Genomic DNA, 22,424 nt, shown 5'->3' with positions numbered 1-22,424 from the left:
TCAATTTCAAGAGATTTAATTTAATTTTATAAAAGGACTTAGGGAGGTATAAAATATGATTAGGGTGCTTGTAATATATACACTGTAGGACCTTTTGTGTCAGATCTGATGAGAAGATTCAGAGTTAGATTTCAAGGAGAACAGTTAATATATTATTTGATCATGCTTCACAATAGATGTACAGATAAGAATCTGTCGATTTAGCCCTTAAGCCTGGGTTACAAAGTATCATTATGTAAAATACTGACTTGAGATTATACTGAAAATGTTCAGATCTACAATTACTGACAGTCACAATCATGGTTAAAAATATAAATAAAACCTTACTGAATTGACTTACTGTTCGCACATTGGTCCTTGATTAAAAAAAAAACACCCACTGGTAACATTTCTTTTTACTCTATGGAACTGATGTTCCTAGGATTTGTAAAAGTTAAATTTGTTATATAATAGATGAATGTATTTAACTCATAACAACAGTATATCATAAATATACATAACTTTGAAGCACCTTTACTTAAGACAGTTTCAAAAAGGGAAACTTCCTGTTTGCTTCCGTCCTGAGGTCCTTTCACCTAGTCAGTTGTGCAAGACTTGTAATAAAAGTCTAGGCTCTGTTACTCTCAGGCATATATATACTGTGACACTGTTGATAACATAAGTAATTACCAATGAAATTTCATTTGAAAAATGTATAGTTCCATGGAACTATGAGATCTCAATGTCATATAGCAAATGCAGCTTTTGCAAAACACGATCCAATGAGTTACAGAGCTCTCTTCAGTTATTCTTGCTTGAAATATAATTTTTACCAAAACATGCAACCCTCCAACAAACATTTTTTAACTAGTTAGTACGAAATTTCAATGTTTAGTTATGATAGTACTTTAAGACAGCCAATCCAAAGACAAAGTCAAAAGGTTTATGTATGCTAAAACACCAAATGAAGGAAGCTATAATTTTATTTTATTACTATCAGTACAGCCACAACTATTTTTGCCTAGATAAAATCTTAAAATAAGCATACACATGTTGGCTCTATTATCTACAAATATTTATTGTAACACTTGAATATAACTACAGGAAGCCCTTGGCACTGATAGAAAATATTGATTCACTGTTAGGTTACAAAAATTTATACATAGCAAAATTTAATGATCTTTACATAAAAAATATTAGACTACTTAAAACAAAACTTTCAAAAACTCCCAGTAATAGCTACCTAGACTTAGAAAAAGAATTAGGCTTTAAGACACCGCCTCCATTACTCTTCTATGAGAACACTGGACTATATGACAGCACCTGCACTGCTGTGAAAAATATTTAAGTCTCCTTCATGCAACAGGAAAACAAACACTTAAATTATTCTGTCACTTGCTCTACATAGAAGAGAGCCTCCCCCAATGTGAAAAAGGGTTAAATTAAGCATTGTAGGTAATTAATTAAATTTAATGATCCAAATGAAATGTAGTACCTGATTAAAGATGAGTTTTTATAGCTAAGTAAATGTATGCTTCCTTTCATTTTTCTACATTTTCACATAGGTATGTGTTTTAATATCCAGGAAACAGTCAAAGCACAGTTAAACTTTAAACATGAATATACAGTAGTTAACTTTGTATTATGTAGCTTCTTTTAAAAAGCACTGATATACCCAACAGTTATATTTATCATTTCATAAAGAACAACACAAAATTTACCATCACTAATACCCAGTAATCACTTAATGCTTCTGAAACACAATGATTTTAAAGGCAAGTTTCTGTTAAATGGCTTAAACTCTAGCAGCTTTGTTGCTGAACATTGAACTTCATTTTTGGGGTCGTACGTAATGTTTATTTAAGGAAAACAAAATAAATATAAATTTTAATTTACGTATCAAGTTCTAGAAAAACAGGAGGTCTGTGGCCTACTTGTAATTTGATTTTAGATAGCTGGTATGAAGCTTTAAACTCACTATCTAGACCATCTATGAATAATTTTTGATGGTGGTCATTTTAATAAGGTAACACTTCTTAATTAAGAAAGGAAATTTGTGAAATGAGGTACCATAAAGAAGTCAGGGTCATCTCCTCTTATATAAATTCTTAGAAATTTAGAAGAAATTTACATTAAGGCAAAGCTGGCATTTAGGAAGAGGAAAAAAAACATTGGGTCACACTGTTTTATTAAAACTGAATGATGTATAAAACAAATTCTATAGGGCTTGCCCCATGAATGAGAATCTAGGTTGTTCCAGCAGTAAGTATGGCAGAATTGTAGTGGTCATTGAGGCATTTCTGAATAGCTGCCGTCTGACTGGCTCAGGGATTTAATGTGTCCTGTATGTGGACAAATCAGAAAGCCAGCTCACTAGGAGACAAAAATAAATTTAGTCACCTTATGAAAAATGAGCCAAAATTGAATAATTATTAGCTGTCAGAAAGGGGTCTTGATAGGTAGGTTATTATTGGCATTTATATGTATTTAGATAAACTTCCTAATGCTGGAAGGTTGAGAGCTCCTACTAAAGAGCAAGAGTGATTCCCATTGTTACAGGGACCACACCAATAGAGGCAAAGTGAAATGTGGGAATGCCATTCATTAATCTCAAAAGGGTTAAACAATCACTGTGTCAAAAGTGTTGCCTTTTAAAATGGCTGACATGAAACCTCCAATATCTGTTCTAAAGGAAGAAAGATTTACCCAGTGGAAGGTTTTCCTAGAAACAAGTCCCAGGAGCTGGACAGTGAAGTTTTTGTACTCCTATATTAGTTTGTTTCGTGGATATACATCTGTACTGCAGAGCAGCCATTTGATGATTTGTCAGAGCTATAAATTCTTCTGCTGAATTACTCTGGCAAACGTTTATGTGTAAGAATTGAGCTGTTCTTTTGACCGAGACTGGATATCCTGGAGTTCCTGTTCTTCTTTTGCTTTGATATCCTGGTAGGCCTGCATTTTGCTTGCATCCTTTAAGTAAGCCCAGTTAGAAGACAGTATCATGAGGAAGTGGATCTGGAAGAGAAGGGTGAGCATGATGGCTAGTGAGCATGTCAAAAGGCAAAGCAAGCTGCTAGTCAGATTAATAGACATTCTTTAATAAAAATGGGAGGAGGATATTCTATATTAATACACAAATTCTGCTACTGAAGAATCAGAGGGTCAGTATAAATGGCTTCCTGAATTGCAAGCATGCCTTTCTATTTCATTTAATATTAATGGGCTGAAGAGAAGTTAGTTAATAAACAAGGAGCAACTTACTTAAATGGCCAAGGTTATAAGAAAAAGTGTAAGTGAAAAATAGCAAAGCACATTGTTATCACTTGGAGAGTGTTTAAATCTGATGCGCAAATCTGGGAGTACACTAAGTTGGTGTTTGGATTTTAAAGTAGGTGTACAAAGACATTTCTTACAAGGTAGATAAGAACAAATTTTCCCTCCCCCAAAACTGTAAACACTGTTTATTTTGTGTAAATAATTGAAAAAGCTACATTTTAACATGAGAGAATTTAAATAATGAATGTGAAAACTCAAAACTAAAAACTATAAGCAAAGCATGCAGTCTCTGGATTAACAGAATTTAGTGGTGACAGTTTACAGCTTCATTTTTCATTTTAGAACTCTCATTTCATTCACTGTCTGAATCCATAAGAAAATTACTCATTACAGCTGATGGAACAACCATATTTCTTCCCAACTCCTTTCCTTTGTATTTCCTGTAACACAATTCTGCATCTTATGACCTTTCCTTTTCAACATGTTTGAGATGTTCAACACTTTGCACAATTTGTCTTCCCATTAAAATCTTAACTTGCATTTCAAGAACTGGCTACTGAGAAATCAGTTACTGCTGCACTGATACAAAGATTCAAGATGTCATTTATTGATTTATTTTGGTGATGGTGAGGGAGGTTTGAAAGGACTGATTGTGTTGCGCAAAACAGAAGAAATATAAATTTCTTTAATGGAGAAAAAATAAATGAGTGGTTTTATATAAATTTCTATCTTGCTGGGTTTAGGAATTTTTGGTTGGTGTCAAACTATGTGACTTTCCAACATGCTAAAATGTTTTAAAGGCTTTTTAAAAATTGAAAATTACTTTTTCTAAAATGAATGATTCCCCCACTCCCCAAGAAACATGACAAAAAAGCAATATTGAAGCCTCAATTATAATGGTTATCTTTCATCTCATCTTTAGCATTTGTGTTGAGATTTTTTTTTTAATCTTTGAAATCAGATTAAAAAGTGAGGAAGAAAAATGAGGAATGAGGCAGGCATTCAAGAATTCCAGTATTTGACTTAGAAGTAAGTGCTTTTCAAAAAAGCAACCAGGTGTTAATTCCCAAGAAAATCTTGTCTTTAAAGGATGCTACCAGTGTCAGTAAAATAACTGAATCCTCTCAAAAATATAGGTAATAGCCAGATCTTACCATTCTATAGTTCATATACAATAAGTCACTTTATTAATTGACTGTGCTAATTGTTTATTGAAGCTATTTACAAATTATGGTCACAAAACTTCAAAATCTAGACTCTGTTTTAGTCTATGGTGTCAGTGGTAGTTCAAGCCACACAATGTAGCTCTCTAAAACTCTGTATTGGCCTTATTTCAATTTAGAATTTAGTGCAGCAATCTTCCCGACTCTTAAACTTCAAAACCGCATAGTTATATGTAGTAGCCATCATGTAGATCAGCTGGTGGAAGAGAACAAAATACAGGACAGTAAGATGCAGGCAGCTGAGAGCTAAAGCCTCAGCTATTTCAAAATTGTTCATTTTCAGTTAATACTCCATGTTGTTTCCCCTTTCAAACCATTAGCAAAAAGATTTCCTCACCAAGAAATTGGGGGGTTTTGCCCATTTACTTATATACACGTCTTGAATGCTATGCTATCCTGACAAATTGATACCATTTTAAGTATCCATTAAATAGACTAGATTTGGAAGAACAACTAAAGATTAAAGAACTGGGTCAGTGGCACAAGAAAACAAGTACTTCCCTTCAGTTTCCCAAACTATCTTCTCTATCCCTTTTCCTACCTTTTAAATAACTAGGGACAGAACCAAGTTGATTCCAAACAGAAGAAATGATTACAGCTTTGCCTGTAACGAAATCTTCAGAGGATCTGAGATACCCCTTTGTTTTACTAATCTTACCTGCTTTTCTTTCCTGATAAAACCTGGACCATCACAAACTTAATTAGATCCTTCCATTGAGAAATGTAGGATTTTGTGGCTAGGAACAGGTCATGTTTCAAGTCAGGATGTGTTTATTCTTGAAGCTAAGAAACCCAGGACAAAGTTCAACAAAATAATTTTGCCAGTGCTAATCGATAGGCTGGGGAGGGGGTTAGATATGTCTTCTGCTGATAGCTTCTCTTTCTAGATTATCCAATTGAGGTTAAATCCATAGTCTGTAACAAGGCAGTTAACAAGCCACAGCACAAGGAGTTTACAAATGTGAAAGTTAACTATCTAAATGATGGTGCTGTTTTATCTTATCCAGCAAGATGATAAAAGCTAAAAAGGAAGCTTTGTTATTTTGTATATTTGGGAGAAGATGAGACTGAAGGGTTTCAAGGGGAACAGTTACTCACCAGTGCAATCACAGTGGCACCAGCTCCAGCACAGGCTACGATGAACAAGTGATAGGACATATAGAACTAGGAGAGAGCAGCAGCAGTGCAGCGACATGAGCATTTTAGTCTAGAACTAAGCGTGTTCTGTAACAAGGCTTAGGGGGGTACTGCAGTTTCACCACTTATATCGTAAAGACCCGATACAGATATGTTCCATTTTTAAGAAACTTGAGAAGAAGAATTCTAAACCATAAACAGGTATGATATAGAGTGATTATTACTCACTTGACAAAAGTATTCTCTTCTACAAAAGAACTTACGGATTCTACTAATAAAATGTAGCATTTAAATAATGCTTTGAGGTTTACAAAATGCTTCAGCTTAACTCTTGAATGTAGGTGATTTGGGGGGATATGTTGTAGATGACAAATACCACTGTCATAATTTCACAGATAAGAAAACTGAGGCTCAAGATTTGTTTTAAATGATTTAATCTACCTCAGGTTACAGAAAGCAAATTTAAGCAATTTGAAGCCAAGGTACTAATTATGAGTGCGTGACCAACTAGATCTCTCAGATGATAGAACATCTCTGAAATTACTATACAAATTGAATTTTTTTAAAAAAGCCTTGCTTTACAAAAATTCAAAAAATACTTTTTTCTGGGCACCTCTATTAAGTAAGGTGGAATCAGAGAATAAAGAACTGGAATGGACAGGAGACGTCTCAGTCCAAGTAAGCTGTAAAATGATGATGCTCAAGTAGGTGGGCTGAGAGGTTCCTGTTCCTTCTAACTTGTGATGCATCAACCTTTTCTTTTATCCAGGGAAGCTGAAGCCTGGAGAGATCAAGGAACTGTCCAAGGTCTCACTAAATTGGAAACAGGCTGGCCTGTGTATACAATGTTACTGTATTTGCACTGTAACAATTGATTTGTTTTGAATGCTTGGGTGGGGAAGAGAAGCATTTAGCTAACATTTTAAAGTTTATATAAATCAGGAGGTTCATATATTCAAAGGATTGAACTCGAGTATGATACTGTCCTATGTGAATTCCCTACCCTATCCCTGAAACAAGTTCCAATATCTCCATGCATGCATGTAGGCATGCATGAATGAATGAATGAGAAAGACATTTGTTAAACATTTACTATGTGCAAACTATTAAGGAAGAATTGGGGATACAAATAGAAAGTTAAGGCAGCCCCTGATCTCAAGGATCTCATAAATCTAATAGGGAAGAGAATTCACATATAGCAGATTTCAGCTGCAAGTTAGAAAGTTCTAGTAATCCTAAGGGTGTATTGTAAAGGTAGATGGTAGCTCATCTTTCATTACTAGATCTATAACCATTTCTCCATGGTATTTGACAGTGACAACGACTTTGACACAGTACTGTTTTTTCTGGTTCTAAAGTAGCTATGGCTGCTGAGGAGACAAGGGCTGCAGCATCTGAAAAGGCACCTTGACAGGTTGTACCCCACAAAGGTTGCTTTCCTTTTGGCTGTACTTGCCTATTAGTGTTAGGGGTGGCATAAATGATGGGCCCCTTCACTCCACAGAGGTTACAACCCTGGATGTTCACTTTAAGGGCCTGAATGTGAGCCTGTTATCTACTGAAATTCTCAATTCCTTTGGTTCTGAAATGTACCAGCCTGCATGAGTCAGGGGAAAGGGAACAAATCTACCTAGTCACATTTCCTAGGGGAAATTAGGTGTTTCTGATATCACCCTGTTCTTACATTAGATAAGGCAGACACAGTAGCCCTAAAAGGCAGAAAGGAGTGATAGCAACCACTAATCATAATTTCATCAGTCAATGTGATCAAGATTTCTCTGACCGATCCAGCCTTTAATTATTTCTCTCCCTTTCTGAATGTTCTCAACACCTGTATCACCCAACCTGTTGCTTCATCTTATATATACTATGTAACCAGCTGGTGATACATGTTTTTGTGGTTTAGAGTATAAAGGATGAGACACTTTTCCTTCCAACTGTAAAAATGTAGGTGAGCAGAATATTTCCACACCTGGCCTTTCCCCTATCACAAGGCATTCCAAGAGGAGTGAGCTTCCTTTGGTCAATGCCTCTACCCCCCTAGCTTTAGGGGCTAGAGATTCCCTGGTTATGTCTGTGCTTAAAAAGCTACCTAAGTCTGTTTCACCAAATAATTCCATTAACCTAGAGGTTGTATGGTCTCAAGTCATGTAGTTCATCTATCTTTGCCCTTTAGGTGCTTATAAAAATAAAATTTTTTCACAATAAGCTCAGCCACCAGTAAATACCTAGAATTCTGGATGTAGGTTTAGACTTCTTACCCATTTAATCCTGTGTATACCAGGCTGATCACTAGTATCCTCTATAGAGCTTCCCATCATGTACAATTAATTAGCATCCATTAAAAGATAATTATGATTACTCCTAGTTTATGTGAAAAAAATGTGTTAAAATAGTTCAAAGAAACAGAGAAAATCATGCAGAAAGTGCCTACTAGCTATAAGTGTTAGGAAGGGAGTGAAATCTTTACTGTCCTATGTTGATCCCTAAGGAGTGAATACCATCGAACTGAAGTCTGTTCTAGGCACCTCCAGCAGAGTTCTTTGATCTGTGAGTGGAGGGAGGCCTATCCACTGGAAGTATCAGGAAATGGTCATATTCTAGTCTTAGACTTCAGGGACTTTCATTTCCATCTTATCACCATTATTACCAACTGTGGTTGAAATTCTTATTGCTCTAGCAAACCTGACTTGCTCATACATACTACCTCTGGCTGCAGCCAGCATTACTATGGCCACTGTCACTGCTACAACTAGTGTTCCTTATTCTAGTTTTGTCTTCTATAAATCTAGATCAAAACTCCACCAAAGTATACCCTCAACACAATGCTCATTTCCTACTCTCCCAGGGTGAGAAAAAAAATTGGTGTCCAGGGGAAGATAAAACTCAAAAGTATGAGCTTTAGTTTCCTCATCTATTATATATATATATGTATGTGTGCGTGTGCATGTATGTATGTATGTACACACACACACACACACACACACACACAGAGAGAATGTCCTATTCCTAGGACAATGGCTTGTAAATCTTAAAGCACTATAAAAATGAGTAATTATCACTCTTGTCAGATAATAAAACTGGTCAAGTGCAGGGAACTTTTCCTATTTTTACTTTTTACATTACAATGTTTAGGTGCAATGCTTGTTACACAACCCACATTTAATATCTGTGAACTTTATCTCTGAAGTTTAGACCATCCTAGAAAACTGAATAATCTGTCCTATTTATGAAGACTTGTGCATAAGGCATTCCTCAAATATGCAAGAAGGACTTCATTAACAGGATTAAACCTATCAGTCTTGCACCCTTTTTACTTAAGGAAACTCAGTTTCCCAGCCCAGTTTCAGAAATAACAGTGCATGACAAGCCCAGCAGCTGAGGGCCACTATACCTCATTTGTGTTGCAGATGCTTTCTAGGGTTGAGCCACAAGCCCTGCCTGGCAAGGCATTCCAAGGGATGATACCTGTAACAGTGAATCCCAAATTTATGTTAGATTAAGGCAACAGATGTTATATGGTTTTACATCATCAACCTTATTACTTCAGATCTCAGTTGTAATAACAATATTTCTATAACTATTACTAATAAAAACATGCTATCACCTTTCATCAGCAAGTCTTATGCTACTGACATATAAAAGTGGCATCTCTACCCTTATTCTTGGGCTATATTCACTTAGTATGTCATCTGGGAGATAACAAACAGGAGTTAAGAGATTATTTGATGGCAAACTGGAACAAAACTTGGTAATTTTCAAAGGCCTCCAAACCCATGCTGCCACCCTTTATAAAAATCTTTGTGATACAACGTAACTTATGTGGAACTGTGTATTGCATGATTATACATGTGTAACATGTCAAATCACTTGCCTTCTCATTGAGTGGGAAGGGGAGGAGAGAGAATTTGAACTCAAAATTTGGGAAGAAAAAAGAATAATTGTTTTTTACATGTAATTGGGGGAAAATGAAATATTAAATAAATAAAATCTTTGTGATACAATGCACAAATTATTTTAAGGCTCATTTTTGCAAAGATAAGATTTTGAGTATAGTACTACCCATACACTAAAAGGCTAACTTTAGGAACCATAGCAAGATTCATAAATTTTTTTTTCCTTAAAACTACAATAAGTCTCCACCATAATGTTGTTCTTCTGGACCACAGATTCTATTTTATACATGTTATATGCACTTTATCTATCACTGTAACATAAGAAGCTAATAAAGTTCTTGAAAAATCTTATTTCCCCCAAAGCTACAGTGCACTTCTATTTTATTTCAAAACAAACACTTTAGAACAGTGCTTAAATTATGTACTAAAAATATAATCAGCCCACCCTTTCCGCAGGAGATCAGTAGAGAATAGAAGTAAAAATAACTTTAACACCCCCTACTACTTTGCCATGGACACAGAATAAATCTTGAAATCACTCAGTGAATTCATGAGTATTTGACAGACTTTTAGACAGATACATGTAAGATCATATGATTTCCAGTTTACAACTTCCTACACTGGGCAAATACAAAAGATGGATAATGTGAGGGGAAAAAACCCCTATGTAAATAATTTGTTCTCATACATGTGAAAAATATTTATAAGCCATTTATAAATCAGCTTAACATTCAACATGGGTCTTTCTCTGTTTTCAATCTGGGATAAAAAAAAGAAAACACAATGTTTGAACATTGGTTTTATGGGAAGAAATATGTCCAAAAGGCATTTTCAGGAAGAAACATGATTTCTTTTGGGTAAGTAGTCATGAGTGAGGAACTGAGGAAAAATGAAAGCGTGAAGGGAAGTGTGTCAATGTCTGTCTTTGTCTCTCTTTCTCTCTTCCTCTCTCCAAGTTTCAAAAAGGAAATTCTTACTCCTTTTTAGCTTGCACATATAGCTCATCTAAGCCACAGAAACTAATTAAAACCCTTAAGATTTTAGCTTTTCTCTCATACATATTTAGTTTTATGCATTCATTCATAAAAAAAACTGCTGTATTTGCTTTGGTGGATTATTCACATCTTTCCGAAGTTCATAAACTTACCTGGCTACCTTGGAAATCCTATGCACTGCAAATCCTATTTGAATGGGTCCATGAAAATGCTAATATATGTAGTGATAGTATACATTAACATCACTTCAGAGTTTCACTGTGAACTTTGTGGTTGTAGACAATGGCTGAAAAATATCTCAATGTTCAGTTCTTTTAAAACATTTATGAATTTGTAGTTATTTGGTAATTTTTAAAAAAATGGCCCTAAGCCAAAAATATGATTAACAGATGAGCTATAGAGATGATAGGTTGTTTACTACATTTATAAAATTAGGCTATTTTATAGAAGAAAATGTTTCATGGAGTTCTTTTAAGGGAAAAGGTGAACCATTAAGCTATATAACCTATATACACAGACACACATGTATGTACATAGGATATATATCCTATATACATATTTCTACATATATCTGTCTCTACATACATGCATGTCCCACCTATCCTGTCCTGTTATTCCTACTGATGCCATATTGAAAGACAGACTTCATTTTTAAGTAACGTCTCTTGTTGATTACTTTGTGTATTTAGAAACTCCCACCAACAAAGTACATGAAGATCAGAGTAAGACTAAGTAGTCTTGGGAGTCGGTTAAGGTGAGGTGAGGTAAGGTAAGTAAGGTGGTTAAGGTGAGGCTAAGTGACTTGCATATGGTCCCACAAGTAGAATATATAAGAAACTGGATTTGAATGCAGGTCTTCCTAACTCTAAGTTCAATGCTCTATCCATTATGCCATCATGAAACATAAGATGACATTCCTTTGTAACTGGAAATAGTACACCATTTTGATAAACTGAGGATACCTAGAAGGCAACACAAAAATAAATGGCATTGGGAGCGAGTCTTCTTATAGTGTTTCATTCCATTTGAAAAGTAAGCCACAGTGGCAGCTAGGTGGCGCAGTGGATAGAGCACTGGCCCTTAAGTCAGTAGGACCTAAGTTCGAATCCGGCCTCAGACCAAACACTTGACACTTACTAGCTGTGTGACCCTGAGGAAGTCACTTAACCCCAATTGCCTTAAAAAAAAGGAAAGAAAGAAAGAAAGAAAGAAAGAAAGAAAGAAAGAAAGAAAGAAAGAAAGAAAGAAAGAAAGAAAGAAAGAAAGAAAGAAAGAAAGAAAGAAAGAAAGAAAAGTAAGTCACAAGCTCAAAGAAGTAGTACAAATGAAAAGGATAGTAAGTTGGTTGGGATAAAATTAATTACCGTATTGCCTGATATCCACACAGATCTGGCTTCCGGTTGCAGTTGAATTTGTCTGAGGGGATTTGATGACTTCACAAGTTGACCATATGTTATAGAACATAAAGACAGGCACAGCTGAGAAGCCAAAGACCCCAAGCCAGGCCAATCCAAGCACATAGGTGAGGAAAACAAACTAAGGGGAAAAAGATAAAAGCAATCCATATTAAAATCTTAAAAAAGCAGTACCTAAACTTATAGAACAATTATACAACATTACCAATGATTATTCACCAGAGGCTAATTAAATATGGTGGCTCTACCCTTTTTAATGAGTCATAGAGATCACTGAATTGACAATTTATAGTATAGAGCTATATATTAGAGATGTTCATGCTATTTATCCATTTAGTTGGGATAAAAAAAATCTAATCCAATGGAAAAAGCAGTTTATTATATACCTATTCTGTGTGAAGTCCCAAGGTAAGCATCTGGGAATCACTTAATTTAGGAGCTGGGATGGACCTTAGAATCTTTATTTTTAGAGATAGGGAAATTAGAACCAGAAAAGTCAAGGGACTTAGAATCATAGATCTTCTTCACAGTTACATAGTGGCAGAGCTGATATTAGAACCCCATTCTCCTGACTTTGTTCCAGTAAGATTTGAGATTTTATCAGTGCAAGTATTCCCTTTCTCCCCACATCCCAAACCTTATTCAGCACACAAGCCCTCCATACTTTCACATCCTGTACAATTCTTCTCCATGGTTTCCTGTTTATCTCTCATAAGAGATTTGTGCAACAGGCTGGAAGCCTTCCTGTTACATGTTATGTGCATCTCTCCACTATTTCTCACTACTGCTACCTGACAAGACAGTCTCTCATGGTGCTTCTTTGTTTGTATGTTACCATTGGTAACATCCTACAGCTTAAGTCCACCATGAATTTTTTAATTAGCCTCTGTGTATTTTATAGTTTTAATTCTTCTGGGATCTGATATTGCATGATCCGTAGCTACATAGATACACTGGGAGATTATTGGTGTTAAAGAAACAGCTTTTCCACTATACCCATGACTGAACATCAGCTATGAATAACTGCTTTACAAGTGTTACTCTGGATTGGACAGCTGTTAGATCATCCCAATTGTTAAATGACTAAAAATTGTTGAGATATGATTTTTGTAGGCAGCTTTATCTTTAAAAAACAAATGTATTTAGGATATGGTAACTATTACAAAGAACAATCTCTTAAAAAGGACGGTCCCACAGTCCTCTCGACTAGAATAATGAGTGTTCTGAGCACAATTAAAGAGTATATATTGATAGATTGGTTGGTCAGTATCTAGGAGGTCAATCAGGATGGTGTAGGGCTTCGAGTCTAGGTAATAAGAGGATTGAATGAAGGAATTAAGTATGTTTTGCACGGAAAAGAGAAGACTGGTGAGAGGAAGAAGGGGAATGGAGAGAATAAGATGTGTAGTTAAAAAATTTGAAAGGGTGCTGTGGAGAAAGATTATACTTGTTCTGTTTGGAAGTTGCAAAGAAGCCAATTTAGGCTTGATGTCAGAAAAAAATAATCCTAATTTTTAGAGCTGCCCAAAATTCCAATTGACTACTTGAGGGATGATGGATTCTCTTCCCTGGAGGTGTACAACCAGAGGTTCTTATGATGACATGTTAGATGTGTCATAGTGGGGATTCCTTTTAGGTATAGACTGGATTAGATAGCTGCCGAGATCCCCTTCCAATTTTCAGAATTCTGTAAATGATGATTCTGTATATGATGAAAGAAAGTAATCTCCTTATAGGGTGTCAGAAGCCTGAAAGTTTATTTAAAAATAGGTTTTAAATTATCCTGAAACAATATAACTGTACATTATGCTTAGGGGAAAGTCATCATATTTTCTTCTAATCTTGTTCAGTCTTTAAAAATTCATAGCAGCTTTACAAGAAATTATTGGACTTATAAAAAGGAAAAAAATCCTCCTCAATGCTCACCCACACTTTGCCGTGGGCGATCTCAGGAAGAATATAATGATATTGCTTCACTTTCTTCATAACCTTCAGCCTTGACTACCAATTTTTGGAGAGCTTTGAAATGCTGCCTCAAACACATTGTGGTATTTATATTCTCAGAATGTACACCCACAGGGAGTGTGTGGGTGAGGACTTGGAGTTTAAACTTTGTTACTGCCTTTCTATAAAGGAAGAGACTGAGGGTAAAGCCTTCAAGAACCAACTTTAACTTTCAGATTTTGTACCATTGGGGGCCATCGACTTGGGCTAGTCGAGGAATTGGAAGGGCAAAAGGAACCCTAAATATGTCCTTATCCATTTCTATGGTTTCCTAGATAGAGCAAGATGGTTCTTTACGTCCCACCTGAAGCTTTCAAATATTACTAATCCTTGAATTTTGAAACATATCCACATAGGTGGCATTTTTGCAACACTGTAACACCCTCTTCTACCATATTTTCTTCCTTCTACTACTCTATAAACTGTGTCCCCAGTCTCTCTGTCTTAAAAAAAAAAAAAAAGAATACATGTGATTTTTCAGTACAAACACTCAAAGATTTTGCAGTTGAGTGGTTTCTCTGATGTGCTTCTGGGTACTTTTCTCTCAGTGGGTCTGTCCCTCTTTGGGAAGAAAGGGTGGGGCTGAAAGGAGGGAGAAAAAAGAGAAAGCTCCCTGTCACTGGCAGCTTATGGCATCTCTGAACATTCAGACGGGTTTCTATGGTGAGCTCCTAGGGGAAGGGCTCCAAATAAAGGCCAGTTAGAGAGGCTTTATGCTGAATTAGGGGCTATCTTTATTTATCTCTGTGGTTGAGAACAAAATGAAATAACTTGGAGAATTACCATTGTCTTTCCCTCCTATCCTTTCCCGTAAAAAGTGCTCTACTCTGTTTATACATGTTGGTAGAACACAAATTTTGTCAAATGACATCTTACTAAAACCACCACTTACTATTCAGAAGACCTGCTGAAAGAAGTCCCTTGAGAATAATGGGAAAAAAAAGAAAGAAAAAGTCATATGTTATTGGACAAAGGCAGTAGTGCCTAGTTATTCATAAAGCCTATACACATACAAGATGCACAATTATTGCTGGTTGAATGAAAACCCAGGGTTCTTTCCACCTACAGGCATAACAACAACTATATGTCAACAAGTCAAGCCAATATGCATTTCTTAAGAACCAGGCACTGTGCGAAGCACTGGAGAAACAAAGAAAGCCTAAAACATTTCCCAACCTCAAGAAGCTCGCATTCTAAATGGCAAGACAACATGCAAGTAACTTTGCACAGACATGATATATACAAGGTAAATGAGAGGGTGAGGATTTTGAGGACAGTGGCAGTTTAAAAAAAACATTAGTCTCTGAAACAAGACTTCAATTTGGCATACGACATGTCTTAATTTGTGGTTTGAAAAATATGGTCACCATAATCATGATAATAACAATAGGAATGCTAATATCTGACATTTATATAGTGTTTTAAGAAGTTTCTGAAGTCCTTAAGCACTAACTCTGGAGAACCTGGGTTCAGATAATGCCTCTAATTGCTTCCTGCCTGAACAGCCTGGGCTTCAGTTTCCTTAATTGTAACAAGAGGAGGTTGAGTGGGCCCTGGGATACCTTACAGACTTAGATTGACCCTCACATCAATACTGTGATATAGAGACTACAAGTATTATCCCCATTATACAGGTGAGAAAACACACTTTGAGAGTTGGAATGATTTCTGTCTTGGTCATGGAGATAATAAGTATCAGACAAGGGATACAAACGCAGTCCTTTCTGACTCTAAGTCCAATACCTACCACATGTACTCCTACACATTGGTGAAGTGATCAAACATGGGATTATAGATTTAGACCTGGAAGGAAACTTGGAGGCCATTGATTTTAATCTCCCCACTTTTGTTGTTGCTATTGTGTCATTTCAGTTCTGTGCAATTCTTTGTAACCCCATTGTCCATTTCTTTTGACAAATATACTAGAGATATTTCTCATTTGCTTCTCCAGCTCCTTTTCCAGATGAGGAAACTGAGACAATAAGTTATTTGCCCAGGGTCACATAACTAGTAAATGTCTTAGTCTAGATTTGAACTCAGGTCCTCCTGACTCCCAGGCTGTATCATCTAGCTAGGAAAACTGAATCCCAGAGAAGATTAACTGACTTTCCTTAAGTCACAGTTTGTAAGTGGTAGATCACGTATTTCATCTTCTAACTCCAAATTCTGTATGCTTTCCAATGGAAAGGGTTTATCCTATCAAATGATATAAAAAAGCTAAGCTTCAGATATGATATATTTTCACTGACTAAAACAAATACTTAGATAAATATTTCTTAAATGCCACCTTTTCTCCAAAAAATGTTCAGTGCCACTCACAGAGTTATACTGGTCAAACATTGTAAAATGACTTCTCGACTGGCAAAATTGAGCACAGGTAAGTTTTAAGGTGGGCTTTCAGGTGCACACTGGATAGAGTGCCAGTCCTACAGTTAGGGGGACTTGAGTTCAAATCGAGGCTCAGACATTTCCTAGCTGAGTAACTCTGGGCAAGTCATTTAACCCTATTTGCCTCAGTTTCGTCATCTATAAAATGAGTTGAAGAAGGAACTGGCAAACTAGTCTATTATCTTTCCCAAGAAAACTCCCCATGGATCAGGAAGAGCAGGACACAATTGAAAACACATCGACAACAGAAGTTTTAAGGTAAGGACTGGCCTTGTCTCCCAATGATTAACTTCCTCTGTTTATCATATTGGCACCTCCCTGACCACCTAAGAGTCTCAGAGAGCTGCCTAAAGCACTGAGCCTTTAGGTGATTTGCCTAAGGTAACATAATCAGTGCATGAGTCTGAGATAGGACTAGGGTCAAATTCTTCCTGGCTCCAAAGTCACTAGACTCTTCTTCCTCTCACAAGTGAGCTATCAAGGCAATAAAGAGTACATGAAAAATCAATCCACCATTTTTACTTTTAGAGGTGTGAATTTAGGTGAGGACATGATCACTTTTCATAATGGAAACCATGATAATTTCTCTCTGAAGTACTCTTTCACACTTATAGTAAGTTCATCCACATTTCAAAAAGGAGCCTCCCATATTTTAAAGGCTGCTTAAATGCCCAAATTAACAAATTTATAGGCCACATGAATCTGCATCCAGTGAAAGGGCTGATAAATAGAAGTAGGTATAGAATAATTTTACATATATAACTATTCGAGTCTAATAGTAATCATCTCTGGGGACAAGGAAGAAAAAAAAAGAAATTTACATGATAACTTTTTTTAAATAGAGTAGCAAGTTGTACATAATAGATTTACAATTTCTTATTCAATCATCTTATTTATCATACTGTGTTATGGAAATGATTATTTTATTCCATAAATTGAAAAATAAAATTAATTTTTAAAAAGGCTGCCTAAAGGCCAATATGGTTTTTAAACAATCTGTTGTTGCTCCTCCCCCTTGTTAATATTCCATGTTTTTCATGATTTTAATGATAAATTAGGGACATGGAAATCATATCATATGCTATCTATCCACTTGTAATTAGATATGCTCATTTAGGCATGGACTGTGTATCGGGTAGCATGATGGGGTTGGACTCACCATTCCACTGATGCACCGGCCACAGGCTGTTGTTTTAAACTCCCCATGCAGCTCTTTCACTGCACTAGTGGTGTAAAAACCCTCTGCCAACAGAATGATTCCATACAAGAAGAAAAAGGATGCAATTCCATAGATGACATATTGCATCAGCTGTATCCTGAAGAGGAAAAGAGAGCATTGGAAAAATGAAATTCACTTTGCAAATATAACAGCTTTCCCACACTGGTGAAGAATAAATAAGAACAAGTCAAATTTTGGAGCAGTCCAAAGCAGAGTGGTAATAATTAGATAAAAACAAGGTAGACTCAAGGCTGTTTGAGATATCAGAAATATATCTTTGGCTCTCATTCGTTGAAGAGATTATCTTCCTAGAATCCCCTCCCAATCAATGCCCAACCTTCTGTCATCTATAGCTTAACCAGCACAAAGACCTGTATACAATAAGTGGTCAATAAATTCTATATGGAGATTGATGCTTGTCAAGACTTCGTTTCCCTACATAAATGCCTTGAGTATACATCATGAAAATGAAAGCAAAAGAAAAAATTCCTAAGAGGCTTTTCCCAAGTTTCTATCTTGTCCATATTAGGGTGCTGCTAAATGTGATTTTATAAAAATGCCTTCACAGATAACCTGATGTTGGTCAGCCAAAGGAGAGGAGGCCTAGGAAACAAAGGCCTCTGTAAGCAGGAAAACTTTTAGAGCCAAAGAAAGAAAAAAAGAAAAGGAGGGAATCAGAAAGAAATAGAAAATTCTGAAAAGAAATTTTAAAGTGAGACACAGATGCTTCAGAAATGGTCACTAGCTAACTGTGAAAATAAATACTGCAAGGGCCAGCATTGTTTAGATGGCACCCAGGTACCTGAAAGGAGGCTTCAGGGGAAGGCAAGCATGTTTCTGGATGCTCCAGGCACCTCCCTGTTTCTGTATTGGCTGTCCAGACTTCCTTCATTTTAGAGTGGGCATGAATAATTTCCTAAAGTGCACAGCCAATTCCCCTCCTTGTTTTATTCTATGTGTAACAGAGGTGTGCTTTGCCCTCAGACACTGGAAACAGAACTGAAATTGCATGTTACTGATTCTTACACTGAGCCTTTTTCAGGTTTGCAGAACATCTTTCGTATTCTGAAACACCTTGAGATTCTCTAGGTGTAGATACTATTATCCCCATTTTATGGCTGAAGAAACAGGTTGAGATGGATAAGGGTGCCCCAGGGTCACACAGTTGCTAAGTGTCAAAAGGCAAGACTTGAACTTAAGTCATCCTAACTTCAGGTCAAGGAGACTATCCACTGTACCACCCTTCTTCACCATATGCAACATTAAAATATCACCTCATTGCCACAAGTATGGCAGACACATTTTCCATATTTTCTCCAGCATCATCATCATCATCATCATCATTAGCCCATGAGCTAGATCCTAGACTCTCCCTTTTTCCTTTTAACTCCTTTCCTAAGGCGACTGGATCTCTGGCTTCTCTCATAATTTGCCTTCTCTAAAAAAATTTTCCCCTTTCTTTTCTTTTTCTTTTTTCTTTTCTCCCAACGAGTAGGAGTGGCAGGACAAAAAGAAGTTGGGATAAGGTAACAAGCAGAAGAAGAAAAGAAAAGGGGTCATCTTTTTTAAAAAATGCAAAGAAAACAAAAGGAAGTCCAGAAAGAAGCATAGACAACAGCAGGACAGCTTTGAAAGCTACAGGTTAAACTTTGTGGTTGTTCAGTCATGTCAGTTGTGTCTGACTCTTTGTGACCCCATTTGGGATTTTTTTGGCAAAGATACCGAGTGGTTTACCATTTCTTTTTCCAGCTCGTTTTATAAATGTGGAAACTGAGGGAAACAGGATTAAGTGACTTACTCAGGGCCACATAGCTAGTAAGTGTCTGTGGCCAGATTTGAATTCATGAAGATGAGTCTTCGTGATTCCAAATCCAGTGCTCTATCATCTGCCACCTAATGCTCAAACTACTGGTTGAATTGAGAATATATTCAACAAAGAAAAGTAACCTAAACAAAATGGTGACCAGTAGGTTCATGTTCTTTTTCTATTCTACAATATACAGAAATACTCATTTTACTTGGTGTCAAATTCATAATAAATTTCCAAAAAAAAGCCAAATAGAAAACAGTTTCAAAAACCCTTTTTTAACAGGAAAGGCTCATGTTAATTTTTTCTTTTTTTTGAAAGGAGAGGTTTCGTGGGGGTGAGGAGAGGAATTCTTTTCTTTTTGGAGAAGGCATAGGAAAGTGAATACTTACACCTCACTCAGTAGGGCATGGTCACTGGCATTTGTGGAGAAGTGCTGCTCCAGAATGGATATGGTCCCAGCTAGGGCAACATGTCCACAGCCGCAAAACAAAGCCACTCCAGAGAAGCAGAGAATGGTGGCCACAAGGGAAGCATAGGGCACTCCTCCCAGACACTTGATGCAGCATTCAAAGCAACCTTGGCAGCAGAGAGAGGAAACCAAAGCAACAAATTAAATGCAATTTGTGATGGGAAATCCACATTTGCCCTGAATTAATAACAAGCTATATTTGTAGAGTACTCTATATGAGGCTATTCAGGTCGTTTCCAAAGACTTTACCTCAGGAGGTCTGCATGACAACCTTGGGAAAGTTGGTACAGGGAGGATTATTTCCTCTAACAAAGAAAATGGCATCAGGGTGTACAAACGACATGAGGTTATTTACTACTTCTATGTGGTCAGTAACCATACCCACAAATTTGGGCAGATAACTTCTTTGGGGCTCAGTTTCTTCAATTGTAACAAGAAGGGATTGGGGGACAGCTAGGTGGCACAGTGGCTAGAGCACTGGCCCTGAAGTCAGGAGGACCTGAGTTTAAATCCAGATTCAGACCAAATACTTGACACTTACTAGCTATGTGACCCTAGGCAAGTCACTTAACCTCAATTGCCCCCCAAAAATAAATGAATAAATAAAAACAGAAGAGGTTGGACCAGAAAAACCGGAAGGGGCTCTTCCATCTCCAAATCTATGATCCCATGGTCCCATACAGCTTTCAATTCTATGACTGGCCGGTATTTAACATGCCAGAAGTTACTCTATTATAGCAGTGGCATGATTGTCTACAGCTTCTTTACCCTGAACCCCATCCTTTTAAATGGCAAATACCTACGAAAAAAATGACTTGCACCAATGTTGCTTGTTTCTTTGTTTGTTTTGTTTTAGGCAATTAGGGTTAAGTGACTTGCTGAGGTCACAGCTAGTAAGTGTCAAGTGTTTGATCTGAGGCTGAATCTGAACTCAGGTCCTCCTGACTTCAGGGCCTGTGTTCTATCTACTGTGCCACCAAGCTACCCCTTGCACCAATGTTTCTTCTCTGAAGTGCTGGTACAAAAGTTACAATGAGGAGAACGTGTGTGTGTGTGTGTGTGTGTGTGTGTGTGTGTGTGTGTGTGTGTGTGTGTGTGTGTAAATTGTGGTTCCCAAGGTGATTAGGGAAAAAAGAAAAAAACTTATATGTCCTAAAATATTTATAGCAACTCTCTTTCTTGTGGGAACTGGAAACTGAGGGAAATGGCTAAATGACTTGTGGTATATGATTGTGATGGAATACTACTACACTTTAAGAAATGATGATCTGGTTGATTTCTGAAAAAATATGGAAAGACTAAAATAATGGAGAGTGACGTGAGGAAAACCAAAAGGAAGTTGTACACAGTAACAGCAATATTGTTTTAAGAATGACTTTGAATGACAACTCATTTGGAGTATTACAAATACTCAAATCAACTACAAAGGATCTATGAAGGAAAATTCTATCCATATCCAGAGAAAGAATTGATAGATATAAGTATACATAGTGTAGTTTTACATATATACACATATTTGTGTCTAATGATAGCCTTCTCTAGCATGGAGTGGGGAGAGAGGGAGAAAAAAAGTGTGCAGTAAAGAACAAAAGTAAACTTAGAAGGAAGCACAGAAAAGCAGGGTAGCTGTGAAAATGATGTTTCTTACATAGTTAAAAAAACAAATTGTGAAATGCAGATTCAAGGTTTATATTGAATTCCCTTTTTATGTTATGCTCTATACATGGAAATGGTCTTTTTTTTGTCTTTTTATATTTAAGTTTAAAATGAATAAAAATTTAAATTTTAAAAAAGTTGTTTTTGTTTGTTTGTTTGTTTTCATTTTTAAGGAAGTTAATGAAGCAATGATTCCCCAGGAGGGAAAATGTAATAGGTATCCCTAAAACCTTATACATTTGGCATAACTTAAGTAACTGTTTCTATTGGAACTAATGACTTTCACTGAGCCTTTGACATAGCATGTAACCAGAAGAGTCAAATGCTGTAATTAGACTATTGCTGTGCTCTGAACAACATTAAGTTAAACAGGTTGTTTTGGAAAATAATGGGTATTTTGGTCCCCTAGCACAATGGAATGAGAGTAACTGTGGGGTGGTGATGAGAAGACCAGCCTTGGAGTCAAAGTCATTCTTCTGATAGAAACTGACAAGAGTATTCATGGGTAGGGCCCTTAACCTCTTAGTGCCCCAGGTCACTCTCTCGATTTTTAAGTGACCAATAGTTATTGATCTGTATTAGAAGAAGAAATTTCTACGCTGAATTTCTACGCTGGAATTCCTTATACTGATGAGATAAAACTACACAAAAAAATCCCCAAACCAAAACCTTAATGAATTATAGTTTCCAAAATCAAGGCATATCCTCACTCCATCTAACACCAAAATATACTTCAATGAAAAGAAATGACCTCATTGGACACAGTATAACCAGTTTAGTAACTTCTCCTTGGCCCCTGCCCAAAATTGAGTAAAAAAACCCCCTTACAATTAAAAGAAACAAAATGTGTTTTAAAATAATTTTTTTTAGACCTTGTTTCAAGTCACACTTTGGACACATACTGTTTGTGTCCTTGTGCTCAAGTCCCTTAACTTCTCGATATTCCCAGGCAAC

General features: G+C 36.5%; 1 protein-coding gene across 7 annotated transcripts in view; it reads right to left on the bottom strand.

The window, feature by feature from the left end:
• Nucleotides 1-944: 944 nt before the first annotated feature.
• GPM6B (glycoprotein M6B) overlaps nt 945-22,424 on the bottom strand; it is a 217,155-nt gene continuing 195,675 nt past the window's right edge. For 4 of the 7 annotated variants that reach the window (XM_021007379.2, XM_021007375.2, XM_078146102.1 and 1 more), the window contains 6 exons: nt 19,735-19,921; nt 17,476-17,632; nt 11,874-12,045; nt 9,013-9,086; nt 5,580-5,645; nt 945-2,997 (listed from right to left, as the gene is read on the bottom strand). In XM_021007379.2, coding sequence (XP_020863038.1) covers nt 2,848-2,997; nt 5,580-5,645; nt 9,013-9,086; nt 11,874-12,045; nt 17,476-17,632; nt 19,735-19,921 — 806 coding nt within the window. In that variant the 3' untranslated portion in view covers nt 945-2,847. Of the gene's footprint in view, nt 2,998-3,059; nt 4,678-5,579; nt 5,646-9,012; nt 9,087-11,873; nt 12,046-17,475; nt 17,633-19,734; nt 19,922-22,424 lie in introns of those variants that run through there. The other 3 variants (XM_021007380.2, XM_078146103.1, XM_021007377.2) reach the window with 1 other exon arrangement.

Source organism: Phascolarctos cinereus, unplaced genomic scaffold (genome assembly GCF_003287225.1).
Source record: "Phascolarctos cinereus isolate Bilbo 61053 unplaced genomic scaffold, phaCin_HiC Scaffold_726;HRSCAF=1367, whole genome shotgun sequence".
In the NCBI taxonomy this organism is placed as follows: Eukaryota; Metazoa; Chordata; class Mammalia; order Diprotodontia; family Phascolarctidae; genus Phascolarctos; species Phascolarctos cinereus.
Note: the sequence above shows the minus strand (reverse complement) of the source record. Positions and strands in the feature narration are given on the sequence as shown.